Raw genomic sequence first — 14810 nt, forward strand, 5'->3', positions numbered from 1 at the left:
AAACGCTAGTTTGCAGGTATAGCAAGTCATTAGGAAAGCTAATAGAATGTTATAATTTATTGCAAGGGGAATTGAATAGAAAAGTAGGGAAGTTATGCTTCAGTTATACAGTGCACTAGTGAGACCACAGCTGGAGTACTGTGTACAGTATTGGTCACCTAATTTAAGGAAGGATGTAAATGCATTGGAAGCAGTTCGGAGAAGGTTTACCAGACTAATACCTGGAATGGGCAGGTTGTCTTAAGAGGAGAAGTTGGACGGGCTATGCTTATATCCACTGGAGCTTAGATGGGTAAGAGGCGATTGATTGAAACATATAAGATCCTGAGGGGACTTGATAGATTGGATGTGGAGAGGATGTTAACTCTTGTGGGAGAATCTGGACCTCGGCGAAACTGTTTAAAAATAATGGGCCACTTATTTAAAACGGAGATGAGGTGAATTTTTTTCTCTCAGAGGGTCATGAGTCTTTGGAGCTTTCTTCCTGAAAAGGCAAAGGAAGCAGAGTCTTTGAATATTTTTAAGGCAGAGGTGGATAAATTCTTGATACGTAAGGGGGTGATAGGTTATCAGGAGTAGACGGGATGCAGATTTGAGGTTACTATCAGATCAGCCATGATCTTATTAAACGGCGGAGCAGGCTTGAGGGGCTGAATAGCCTAGTCCTGCTCCTTGTTCATATGTTTGAATATATACACATGAGGCTGGATTTTACAAGACATCGTAGTCACCGTGCCCATGGCTAAAAGGTTAGTGGTGAGCCCATCCAGGGAAGAACGGCTGCCCTACTGTTAATAGGCTGAAGTTGAGATTTCCACCCCTCAGGGACAGAAAGCCCTGTCTCAAAGAGCTGGTGGCAAATCATGGTCAGGCCTTGACATGCCGGTGGTTCCATAGGGACAGCAGTGGCCACTGCCGGTATGCGCTATGGCGATGAGGACGTGAGCTGCGATGGATCAGATCTTTGTAGGTGTTTTTGGTGTTGGCGGGAAGTGTGGGGCCAAGGTTGAGGAGACCATTGGTGCGGTAACCTGGGAGGTGGTTACACTTTTAGGGTCCTCCCATGGGCCCAGAAGGCAGATAGGGAGGGACATCAAATGCCGGCAGCGGCAGGCTTAGGCCCTTAAGTGGGCATTAATAATTATTGTTGTAATAATTAAAATTATTGTAATAAAAATTGTTGTGTTTCTCTTTATTAACAACTCATCTGCTTTTCGCGAGCCCTGTGGTTTTGTCCTGTTCCTTCCGAAGTGAATGCGTGCTCCGCTCATTTCTAGAGTGGACTGGAATTTTCTATTTCCGTGGTGTCCACCATGTTCTTGCTGGACATAGATATTTCGCAAATGGAGCCGTCAAATCCACTGATTTCACAATTTCAGCCAAACATTTGTTTGCTGTTCTATTTTCGTATCATTTTGCAAACTTATTAATCCTTTCATTCAGCTCAGTGCTTCTCAGCAGGTCTGAGATATACAGTACAATTTCTTCTTCTAGTTCCTTGCGCTTCAGTGTTGGATTCACATTTTCCGATCACATTTCTGTCTTTTCTTTTTTTGTCTGTAGCAGAACTTTGTCCTGGTCTTTCATTTTGCATTCAAAATGATGGTCAGGTCTGTCTCCAGCCAAGTCTTAATTTGTGCCAGTTCTGTAATTGTGCAATTTGTGGCTTCATTATCTGCTCAACAGCTTTTCCTTTCAAGGCCTCCTCTTTTCCATTCAACTGGTTCTTCAGTTCTTCAGTCTGTTTCTTGTAGCTTTTGGCTTCTGTCTGGAATATAGAACATTGCTGAGTCTTATCTGCCAACTGGTTCTTCATTTTGTTCAAAGTGACGTTTCCTTCTCTTCGCAAGTTTCCAGGGGAATAAACATTGACCTAAGGGATTCTTGTAGCATGTGATGGTCTTTCAACAGCTTTCCTTTTCTTTGCGAAGCTCGCTTGCTTCATCTTTAGCTTTCCTATAATTCAGCATGGGCTGGAATTTTCCGACCCCGCTGGCATGGGTATGATAGATGGCATGCGTAGAAAATATGATGTGGCCTGCTTCACGATGGCATGAAGGCAGGTCGCAATCGTACACTCAACCCGCCGACGGTGGGCCGCATTTCCTGCCAGCGGTCAGCGGAAAGCTAATTGTAATACGTCAGCATATAATTAAAAATCCATCCCGCCAGGCTCTTGGAACCCCGCCATGTCGTCTGTCCACGTTGGCGGGAAAACACGCCAACTTGCTTCACAACAGCACGCAGGCGATGTGCACTTGGTGACCTTCATTTTGGGGGAACTGAGGTGAGTGAGCACCAGCGTTCTCCACAGCTCACCTGTTGTTTACAAGCCTCAGGGACACTGTGGAGCAGGGGCAACTGATGCCTGGCCCTGGAAGCGACTGCTGGGGGGGGGGAGGGGGGGGCAGTGCCCAGGGGCAAGTGCTGGACAGCCTCGGAGGCAACTGCTGAACTGGTTGGGGTGTCTGGGGGCAAGAGCTGGCCAGCCTTGGAGGCAACTGTTGTCGGCTAGGGGGCGGAGGGGTCTAGTGCTGCCCTGGCGCTGCATCCCACGCACAGGCAATCAAGGTGGGGAGCAGGGTAAGCAACGGACTTAGCCACACATTAGGGACACCTGCATAAACTGACCGAGCCTTAGCAATTGAGACAAATCAGGCGCAGACACAGTGATATGATCGGGGTCAGGCTCCTAGCCTGTCCACCCATGCAAGCAACGTGGAGGCACCAAATGGCCACCAAGCGCTCCATACCTTACCCTCCCCCACCCCGCCCCCAACACAGACTTCGAGTCCAACAGCACTTTAGTGGATCACGGAGGGTTGGAATGCACACGTTGTACAATCTCCTCACCAATGCTGGCCATGTAGCAGTCACTGCTGGAAGTGCTCACAGCCCCTTGCAATCTCAGCATCCTGGTTTGGACCAGTGCCCCCCATGTCGCAGGTTGACAGGGCAGCCATGCAGCACACTCATCTCTGGCCATCCGAGGGGTGACCAGCACTCTCTGCAAAGCATTAAGGGGCGATCACACAGGGCCAGGAAAGGTGCTAAGTACAGCCATGATAACCACGTCTCTCTCTCTCTCTCTTTCATGCTGCAGGAGGACCATGTCAGGATCATGATGGATCCTGGTGACCTAGCTGTATGCCTGATGGCCTACAGGGACCGTAAAAGATTGAGGAGAGAGCGACAGGGGCTCCTGGCTGTGCAAAGGCAGGAGCAGCAACCTCATGAAGAAGGTGCATCAGGGGCTTCTGCACACGCTGCCCAGGAGCGACAGTGAGCCGTGGCTGCTCGGCACCTAGTGACACCCAGGGTCTATAGATGTCGCCTGCCATTCCTGCAGTTGACTGAGAACCAGTGTTGCCAACGACTGCGCATGTTTAGGGACCTGATGTCTCACATCTGCCACTTACTGCAGGACTTGGCACCAAGGGAACATGGAGGGCATCCACTGCCAGTGGCTGTGACAGTGGCTGCGATACTCAATTTCTATGCCAGTGGCCCATTTCAGGGCTCCACAGGTGCCCTCTGTGGGATTTCACAATCTGCCACCCACAAATGCATCCATGAGGTCATGGATGCCATATTCTCCATGGCACACAATTTTGTGCATTTTGTCCAGGATCGGAACAGCCAGGATGCAAGGGCCATTGGATTCGCCCAGGTCTCGGGATTCCCACAGGTGCAGGGCACGATTGACTGCACTCATGTGGTGCTCAGGTCTCCATCGCTACACTCAGTGAACTTCATCAACCGCAAGGGCTTCCACTCACTGAACGTGCAGTTGGTAGGCGGCCTCCAGAAACACATCCTGTGCGCACAGTTTCCAGGGAGTGTGCACGATGCCTACATCCTGAGTTGCTCGCAGATCCCTGCAGTCTTCCAGGGTCCATAAAGGCTGCAAGGTTGGCTCCTTGTGGACAAGGGCTATCTGCAGAGGCCGTGGCTAATGACACCCGTGCGGTGGCCTCAGACTGCAGCAGAGCGACGCTATAATGAGGCTCATGCAGCAGCTCGCCACTTGGTTGAGCAGACCATCAGGATGCTGAAGATGCAGTTCCGGTGCCTGGACAGGTCCGGTGGAGCCCTGCAATCGTCGTCGTCTGCTGCACCCTTTACAACCTGGCGCTGCAACGGGGCGAGGAGCTGGCTGAGGAGAAAATGGAGGAGATGCACGTCTCCTCGGATGAGGAGGATGCCGATGGGGATGAGGATAAGGGGGTCCCCGGTGGTGACGATGACGGGGATGAGGTTCTCGCACTGGCTGGATGAGGCAGGCGCACTCGGGAGGCCCTCATAGCTGCCAGATTTGTGGTGGATGATGACGACATGCAGTGAGGTGTCCCCATAGATACTCACATCGCAGTTGTGAACGTTTGGCTCCAGTTTGGATTGTGGCAGCGCCAATACCTTCTGTGAGAATGCTCTCGTCATGGAGATGCAGTGGAGGCCTTAATAGTCACTCGATTGCAGGGGATGATGACAACACGCACTGAGGACACACCTTACATCGTCACATAGCCTCTGAGAATGTCTGACTCCTGCCTGGCCAAGGGCAGCTCGCTTGGGATCCATGATCAGGGCCATCTCAGAGATGCAGCCATAAAACTTTAGACGTATCTGATGCTGTATCCGCCTTCAGCACCTCAGCCCTACTGAAGCTGCACCGCTGAGGTGCAGGCATCAGTAATGTTTCTAGGGAGTGTGAGGCTGGATTATCACTGTAGTCTGAAGGCTGCAGAGAGCACAGGGAAGCGGCCCTAGACTGATATACCTGCCTTTTATCTTGTGCAGAAAGGTTTCACATCTGAGTTACAAGAACACTGCTCATCAGAACAATGAGCCACAGGTAGGGTGACATTCTTAGGAATTTATTGACAATAGTGAACAGTATGTACAAGTGATCAACATCCATGCCCACTACCCGTGCAACTACTTTTACCTAACTTTCCTAACGCTGCCACTACGTCTTGGTGCCCCCCGGACATCCACAGCAGAGGTGAAGGCAGCCTGCTGACTGTGACGTCCTGTCTGTGATGACTTTGGCGGGCATCCTCTGGAGGTCCGAGACTTGGAGGGCCTTGGCCTGCTTTTGGGGTCCTGCTTTGTGGCAGTGACAGCCTCCTCTGTCTGTGAAGCTGGAGCTGTGGAGGTCACAGGAAGAGGGGATTCGGATGAGCCGGTCACTCCCAGAGACATCTGTATGGATGGCCCCGGAGTGCGCACCTGTTGATCCCCCTCCCTATGGGTACCTGAAGGCCCCTGGCTGACTCCATGAGCGGAAGGGGTAGCTGAAGTGAGATTGAGCTGCTCAGCACCCCTCTCATGTTCACACTGTTGGAGACCAACTAAAGCATCAGCGATGGAGTTAAGCCTGCGCAGCAGTGCAGGAGTGACATCCTGAACCAAGGTCTCCATGGTGGCCCCTATCCTGCCAGTGTTGACCTTGGTGTGTTGCAATGCTGGCACTATCGCCTTAGCCTGAAGTCGGACGGGGTCCTCCATCGTGCCTTACAATCTGAGGAGTGCAGCGGAAATCCCTTCCTGATGTTCCCGAGCTTGCCTTTACAGCTCCAGCAACTGTGACATGACCGAGTCCAGAGGCTCATCATCTGACTCGGACTCAGCAATGTTCTCCCTCCAGCAGTCCTCCGAGTGCTAGGGACCTGGGAAGTCCCTGCCCCCGCTTGCTGTGGATCAGAAAGTACAATGTGCTCACCAGATTGTGATCCCAAGGCTACTCTAAAGCTAGGTCCCACTGAGGTGTGTGTCTCTGTGCTGGTGGAGGGTGTTGGCGAGCACTGTGATGGGACTTCAGGGAGGGTGCCTTCAGATTCCTCTTCAGAGGTTTCTTTGGAGCTTGATTGGTGGCTCTGGATCATGGACTCCGTCGGCTGTCTGGCAGATGTGCCTACGAAAGCAAGGAGAGATAATTAATGAATAGCAGTGGCCTGTGAAAGAGAAAAAATCACTCACAGCATGGTTATCTGATGGATGTTGCATTGCTGGATCCTCACTTGGTAGAGCAGCGCCAACCTCCCCGTCAGCACAGGACCGGTCCCGGTCATCGCCAGCCAGCTGGATGGCTCTGTTTTCGAATTCTGTAAGAATTTTGATCTCCGGCATCCCTCCACCTGTCTGCGATCTTTCACTCCTGTTGTGTGCCAGTTTGTCCTGCATGGATAGAGATGGGGAGAGTGTATCAGGACACCTGCTGGGCCAGATGATAAGTATGCCTGGCCTATGTGGGCGGTGAGTGGTCCCATGGATGGGATGAGGTCAATGACGGTGTGTGTGAAAGAGTGAATGGTGATGAAAGGAGTGGCTTACCCTGGCAGAACGCAGGAGATCATCCTTTTGCGGCACTGGGTGGCTGTCCTACTCTGCAGGGCATTTACGCTGACCACAGCTGCCACCGCCTCCCAAGCCGGATTGGTGATTTTGCTGCCCATCCTGCAGCCAGAGCGGGGGTAGAGCACATCCTGGTGGGTCTCCATGGCATCCAGCAGTCACTCGAGGGACCTGTCGTTGAAGCGGGGGGCTGCAGTCATTTTTCCTTTGCTGGCCATGTTTCCCGGGCATCAGTGCTGAGCTGGTGGTGATGAGTGCTTTGCTGGCGGCTGTCTTATAAAGATGGCGGTCGGCGTGACGCAATGGCAGGGTGATGGCAAGCGGGCAAATGAGAGCCTACTCACCATGGAAATGGCGTGTTTTGCAGGAGTGAATAAATAATGAGGTGTGCTAGGGACAATACGGCATGAAAACCCACCATTTCCATCGGCGGGTAGGGCTCCATTTTACCCACCCACCACCGCACTTAGTACAATTTTTGGAAAATTCCACACATAGCCTCCTTGATTTTCTTCTGCTGTGCTTCCATTCTGCTGTTTAAGACAGTCTCCATTTCTTCTTGTTGCTGAATGGTTACGCATTCCTTTGGCATTTGATCATGAAGAACAATCAACTATTTTTTCAACTGTTTATTTTCTCGTTGCCCTCTTGCCAACTCAGTTCATTGTTTCATTGCTACTGATGGTTTCAATGCAGCCTTTTCTGAAGTAATATTCAGGGTTTGAGGGTTGTTATTTCCTCCTGATACCCTTGTGTCATCTCTGAAATGTGTTTGTTCAGATCTCAAACAGCTTGGTTTATTGAAGACTTTGGTTTATCGCACATCTTCAATGGTATATACTCAGCTTGAATCTTGTGCTTCAAATCTTCCAGTTCAGCTCTAATGTGAACATTTTGTTGTAGAACAGCTTCATTGACTTTTTTCATGTTTTGCTTCTTTTGAGTTACCTCAGATAGTTTTTTTTAAATTCACAGCCATCTGCTCACTCTACACTATCTGTTTCCCTTGCTCTGGAGTCTTTTGTTGCCCTCGCTCTGGGGTCTCTTGTTGCCTTTGGTGCTTTATTGGGGGTGTGCTAGACCTTCTCCTATGATCTGTACTCTCCACAACTTGGAGTTTAGGATATCTGTCAAAGCCTTTTAATATCTCACCAAATGTTGTCAAGTATTGATCTGTACGTTGGCTGTCGAGTACTTCATCAGCAAATGAACCAAAGACAAATAAAAACCCATCAACTTGTACTTCTTCTGGTTATTTATTCAATCTTGTAGTTCTTCTATAAACTAAAAATTGTCATCACCAAGACTCCCACTCTTGGGTCTGGTTTAGCCCTTCCCATAGCACAAATGTGTCTGCTAATTTTGCATCCATGGCTGGTTTTTCCTATGATAGTTACTGCTTTAAATATTGTTACTGCTCTAACAGCTGTCAGTGCACAGTTATAATGATGTGAGCATTAAACTCATCATTATTTTGCTAATAAAATCTGGCCAAATATGTTTGCATAGAGAGGTAATTTACAGTGCATATGTTGATTTGATTGATAAGTAAGTATTATGAAGCTAGAGAAGAAAATATTTCTATTATTCAGATGATGGACTATAAAGAATCTTTTGATGTGCTCAATTGTAAAATTCAAAGCTTTTAAATGACAATGAGGTAGATTTTCAACTTGCAGCCCAGGCATAAAACTAACACTCTGGATTGACCACCCATTATAAAGGTCACCCGATTTTAATGCCCATCTATAAAGGTCCAACTTGCAATGCCAATTTGATACCTAGATGACAAGTTGAAAATCTACCCAACTGTTTCCTCCAGATGAAATTCCAAAATGAATCACAGTGAAGGACAACCTTGTTCATTATATTCCAAAAGGTGAATAGGCTGGTTCTTCTTGGAAAATGGCCATAATTCTCAATATCTTTTCCAGTACGTGTGATTCATGCACATTCCAAGGTGAATGACTTTGAATAGCACCAATGTTCACAAAATCTTTCCTGCTTGAGGAGAGCCATGCTTCAATAGCTCAATGACATTCATAGATTTCCACATTTATCAATAATCATGGGGACACTACAAAATGTACACAAACAAAACGATTAAATAAGATGATTAATGAAAACTTCAACCTGATTTGGGCCAAAATTCAGATATGGGAAAATTTCCACATTTTGATGCAAGTTGATAATGTGTATATATACGGTTTCACAATTGATTAATATTTAAGTCGTTACAAAGATTAAAAGAGAAAACTGAAAATGTGCAAGAATATCTGAAAAGCTGGAACTGTACATCAATATAACTGGAAATCCTGATTAAGACAAGCAAAATTTTCCCTGACTTTTTGCTTTTAAATCCTTTCTGTTTTTCTCCCAAATAATTCCACATGTCAATATTCCAAAGGCAGGTATCAGTTGCTACTAGTAAGTGACTGCCTGTATCTGTTCTCAATACATGGGTAATTTTAACTTTCAGCAATGCTGTAAAATGGGGAATATCAGATCGGCCAACCATTATACATCTCATCCAATATTCCATTTCACTGAAGTTGATGAAGAGAAAAATTGGGCTGTTGTATAATCTGTGGCCAAACCTATATCCTCTCATATAACTGCCAAATTTACATTAGATCCAATCCATTTTTATGCAAGAAGTGCAGAGGTTATTGTATAATTCAAAAGAAAAGTGGACGGACATTTTGAAGTGGAATAAAAGAGAGTAAAAAAAAGTTATTTTTAGTTTTGATGGGGATTATTACAGATACAAAAGTCACTTTACTATTCATTGACCCAAGTAAGTTGCCATTTGATACTAGTTGCCTTGCCATGAGTCCTCTAATACCCTAGACAAGGCTAAACATAAATTCATGGGACAGTTTCACGTTGAAAACTATTACTTCCACCATTAATTGTGCAAGCTTAATAAATACAAAGATCAAAGTCTTGATATCAACTTTATTAAAAAGCTTAAACTATTCACAAAGTTGGTATTATATAGCAAGTAGAAAGTAAAAATTGTTTGGCATTAGTGCAGTAGAACAGCTCATGAGCGAATTGATATTGTCTGGATCTGAAGCTGATAACGTTACTGCAGCAATAAGACATAGAGGAAGTAGCTCCAGTCACAATGTTGTCAAATTCACAGAAATCTTTTTATTCATTGATGCGTGATGATGAGCCCAAAATGGGCTTGCAATATTCAATGAGCTTATTGCAGAGGCCGAGTTTGCAACCATTAAGCTGAAATGTTTTGGATGGGAAGCAATCAATAGACTATTACAGATGGTTTGCATTAAATTGTCATTTATCTTCAGGTTTAAAATTTGGAGAAGCTTGTAAAACTAAAGCAGTCAAGTGCACTTGATCAAATGGGATTGCTAGCTACAAGGAGAGCCATCATTGCACACTGGAAAAATGACAATCACAATACATGCTAAAACTTACATGCATTGAACATTGACCTTCTAATTATATCAAAGAGAATCTTCAGGTTAAGGCTGCCAATCATTTTATGTTTGTGTCTTTTGAAAATTTAAACAGCAGATATGCTGCTACTCTTTCAGACTCCAATGTCCTTACATATTAAAGTGTGTGGATATATAATGGGGGTTTTCCATGTGCCAGATTTGGGTTTTATGTATCAAATTAGAAAAATAACTTGCATTATGTGGCAACCTTTGCAACTTCAGGACATTCTAAAGCTCACAGTCACTGCAGTACCTTTGAAATGTTATCACATGGTAATGTAGGGAACATGGGATTCAATTTGCACACAAGGTTCCGCAAACGTATGACCAGATAACAATTTTAGTGATATTTGTTGAGGGATGAATGTTAGCTAGGACACCATAGGAAATCTCCTGCTCTTCTATGAATAGTATTATAGCATCTTATATGCCCACTTGAGAGGCTCTCGTGTGACATCTTACCTGAAAGATGGCACTGTGCAGCATTCTCTCAATACCAAGCTAAATGTGTCAGCTAGATTATGTGCTGAAATCTCTGAAGTGGGACTTGAACTCACACCTTTTGATTCAGAGGCAAGAGAAGAAATGCTAAAATAAAGGTAATAATTGCAAATGGGTGCACAAAAATCAAATTTGATAATAAATTCTTTCCCTGTTCTGCAACAACATAACTTGGGCATAAAAATACTTCAACATTCTTCTTTCAAATAGCTGTTTGTATGTACAAAGTTAGATATCAGGATAGAACTTTGTTCTGTTGTAAACCAAACCTACTCTTAAATAAATGTCATGAAAGCTAATGGACTTTTATTGCATAAACATTGCCATCTTTATGCAATTCATAGCATTGGTTTTTAGTTGTTAGAGTTAAAATTTATGAGTTATCACTTTACCTTTGATCCACTTTACTTCTGGGTCATGTATAGTGAACTCTATTCTGAACAGGTCATCCAGAGATAGTCGAGCATCTGCTGCTTTTGAAGTATCTTCTGAAGTAAAACAAATACCATGAGCAGCAGGTTAAATTTCTATAGTATATATATATCATAGAACTGACCAAGAAAACAAGATATGTCATTATGAGGTTTCTCTTTTGTAGCTTCATGATTTTTACCTGGAATAATATTCTACATTATCTACAATATTTATGTGAAATTAAAATGGAAGACTGAATAGTAAATATGTATTACATTTTACCTGCAAATTTCCTCAAATTATTCCAAAGGACGTAAATTGTGATAGTGGCATGATATTCTTAAAGACAAATTCTTCCATTATTCCCAGTGTATAAACATTAATTACAAGGAAGCTAGATACACTGGAGTGAGATGTGTAATTAGTTAATAGATTTGACTTTCAATCGTTGGAAGGTTGCTCTGTTGTGTTCCCACAGAGAAAACACTCCTGCTTAAGACTGCAATTTTCATGTACTTCCTCAAATCTACTATGCTCTATTTATTTCTCATAGTACATTCTCCTCTATGCTGGGGAGACTGGAAATAAATTTGGTAACACTTCATGGAACCTGTTTGGCCAAAGATTTAAACCTCTCTATGTATGATCATTTAAACTATCACTCACATTCCTACTCTAACTTTTTCAACTTTTGCCTCCTATACTGGTCCAACTCAGATAAATTTGAGGAACAGGGTCTGACCTTTAACATTTGTTATAAACATTTATTATAAACATTTATTTATAAAGTTATAAATGAACAACTGCTTTCATTTTTTTAGTGCAGGATGCTGGAGATGATTGAGATAGAGGGGAGGTGGCATCTGCAGGGAAGGGAAGGTGTGTAGGCAGTGCTGACTTGCTGGTCTATCTTTTTTTTTTACTTTCAACTATTTCTGCTTTTATTTCAGATTTCCTGCATTTGCAGTTTTTTTTTTAATTTTCAGTGTATTTCGCACGTTTTTCAATGGCTTCACTTAATTATTCTCATGTCCTTTGTGTTCTTTAATGCCTTTTTATTATCTTACAGAGATAATCATTATCCACCAATTTTAACTTCTTTACAGTTTTGGTCCATTCCATTAAATGGTTATTTATCTCTCAGTTTCCAGTTCAAACTAATGGTGCATTTTGGAAATATTAACCTGTCTTTTCCCTTCAGCGATGCTGATGGGCTTACTGTATATTTCCAATTTTTCTGATTTTAATTTGTATCTCCATTTCTAGGTTCTAATATCAGGTAATAACAACAGGAAGATTAATTTCTGGTTTAAAAATGTGGAGTTTTGGGGAGAGAGGAATAAGCAATAGTATGGGAAACTGGCAGAATTACTACGACGGCACCTGAACTTCATGACCTCTAAAACCAAGAAGGATAAGAGCAGTAATGTCTCCACATCAAACACCATCCTGACTTGGACATAAGCTGCCATTCTTTCATAATCTCTGTGCCAAAATCCTGGGTATCCTTACCTAAGACTGTCATGGGAACACCTTCACTTCAAGAAGTGAAGCGAAGTTCAAGAAGAATGTGTAGATGTGTAGAGAAACCAAAGTTAATAATGAGAGCAGCCTAGCAGAGTCCAGAGAGGAACACACCCCTGTGAGCCTGAGGGCAGCTGGAAGGGAATAAACGTGTTGACAACAATCAGAGAAGGAGAGCAGTTAAAAAGAGAAAGGTCTTAGCATAAGTACAAGGGGGCCACTCTGAACAGCCCCACCAGATGCATTTAAGGAAGACTCCAACAACTGAACAGTTATTTGGTCAATGATAGGTACAGACCATCCAGATACTCAAGACCTATAGGTGCCAAAGTGAGCTAGCATGAGCTAGAAGTTACTAAGTTAGGAGAGATAATAAGTAGTATGCAGATAGGTGGAAGAGTTTGCAAAGGGGCATAAAACTGATTAAATGAGTGGGTAAAACTATGTCAAATAGCATTCAAGTATAATGTCATTCACTTCGAACCAAAGACATTTTTAAAAATGTATTCACGGGATGTGGGCTTCGCTGGCTAGGCCAGCATTTATTGCCCATCCTTAATTGCCCTTGAGAAGGTGGTGGTGAGCTGCCTTCTTGAACCGCTGCAGTCCATGTGGTGTAGTACACCCACAGTGCTGTTAGGGAGGGAGTGACAGTGAAGGAACGGCGATATATTTCCAAGTTAGGATGGTGAGTGACTTGGAGGGGAACTTCCAGGTAGTGGTGCCCCCATGTGTCTGCTGCCCATGTCCTTCGAGATGATAGTGGTCGTGGGTTTGAAAGGTGCTGTCTAAGGAGCCTTGGTGAGTTACTGCAGTGCATCTTGTAGATGGTACACACTGATGCCATTGTACATCAGTGGAGGCAGTGAATGTTTGTGGATAGGGTGCCAATCAAGTGGGCTACTTTGTCCTGGATGGTGTCAAGCTTCCTGAGTGTTGTTGGAGATCCACTCATCCAGGCAAGTGGAGAGTATTCCATCACACTCCTGACTTGTGCCTTGAACTTTTCTTCACTTCTTGTAGTGATGGTGTTCCCATGATGGTGTTCAGTAAGGATACCCAAGATTTTAATGCAGAGATTATGAAAAAACATGGGAGTTTATGTCCAAGTCAGGATGATATTTGATGTGGAGACATTACTGCTCTTGGTTTTAGAGGTCATGAGGTTCAGGTGCTGCCAAAATAAACCAGAATATTCTTTAAATGGTTAAAAATAAACCTCAAGAATTGCAGAGAAGCAAATAGATTTAGGGGTTTAAGTACACAAATCATTAAAAGCTGGTAGGCAGGTGCAAAAAGTAATGAAACTGCCTCATGGCATGTTGGCCTTTATTTCAAAGGGGTGGAATAAAAAGGGGAGAAGTTATATTTTAGTTATATTGAGCCTTGGCCAGGCCCAATCTAGAGCTGCCCTTGGACTTGAGCAATGCACCTCAGGAATGATATGTTGGCCTTGGACAGAGTACAGTGCAGATTCACAAGAATGATAGGGCAGGATTTTGTGAATTGAGTTGGGGGTCCCAACAGCAGCCATAAATATGTGTTGGTAGAAATGACGGCTGGCTGGCTGGTGGGACTTCCACCTTGATTTTACCGGCAGCGGCTCATTAATAAGCTGCTGCCGGGTTGCTGTCCTGCTCCCTAGAGATGGCGGCCCAATCAGAAGGCTAGCAGCTGAGTAGCCTTAGCAGTGCCACTAGGTGTGGTGGCCACTGCTGAGGCACGCAGGGGCCCTGGGGCCTACACGAGGTAGATCCAAAAGCATTTAAATTTTAATAAAATTCAAGTGATGAGAGGGAAACCCCTCTGATCAAGGCATTAGGGAGGCAGGGACTTCCTTTCTTGCCCGTCGCCCTCTTTTAGAAGCTCTAAGATGCAGAGGGATCTGGATGTCATAGCACATGAATCGTAAAAGGCAGGTACAGCAAACAATTAGGAAAGCTAATAGAATGTTATAATTTATTGTGCAAGGAGTTGGATAGAAAAGTAGGGAGGTTATGCTTCAGTTATACAGAGCACTAGTGAGACCACATCTGGAGTACTGTGTACAGTATTGGACCTTATTTAAGGAAGGATGTTGAAAGCAGTTCCGAGAAAGTTTACCAGACTAATACCTGGAATGGGCAGGTTGTCTTATGAGGAAAGGTTGGACAGGCTAGACTTGTATCTGCTGAAGTTCAGAAGAGTAAGAGGCAATTTGATTGAAACATATAAGATCTTGAGGGGACTTGACAGGGTAGAAGTGGACAGGATGTTTCCTGTTATGGGAGAATCTAGGATTAGGGCTCACTGTTTAAAAATAGGGGGTCACCTGTTTAAAATGGAGATAAGGCATTTTTTTTTCTCTCAGGGGGTTGTGAGTCTTTGGAACTCTCTTCCTGAAAAGGCGGTGGAAGCAAAGTCTTTGAATATTTTTAAGGCAGAGGTTGATAGATTCATGGTAAGCAAGGGGGTGATATCGGGGGTAGGCAGGATGCAGATTTGAGGTTACTATCAGATCAGTTATGATCTTATTAAATGGCGGCGTAGACTCAAGGGGCTGAA

At 44.5% G+C, this 14810-nt stretch overlaps 1 protein-coding gene across 1 annotated transcript in view; it reads right to left on the bottom strand.

Moving 5' to 3' along the window:
* dpp10 (dipeptidyl peptidase like 10) overlaps positions 1–14810 on the bottom strand; it is a 942753-nt gene that overhangs the window by 721135 nt on the left and 206808 nt on the right. The window contains exon 3 of the mRNA XM_078552405.1: positions 10721–10816. Within this exon, the coding sequence (XP_078408531.1) occupies positions 10721–10816 (96 nt within the window). The remainder of the gene's footprint in view (positions 1–10720; positions 10817–14810) is intronic.

This window comes from Cetorhinus maximus, chromosome 11 (genome assembly GCF_964194155.1).
Source record: "Cetorhinus maximus chromosome 11, sCetMax3.hap1.1, whole genome shotgun sequence".
NCBI lineage: Eukaryota > Metazoa > Chordata > Chondrichthyes > Lamniformes > Cetorhinidae > Cetorhinus > Cetorhinus maximus.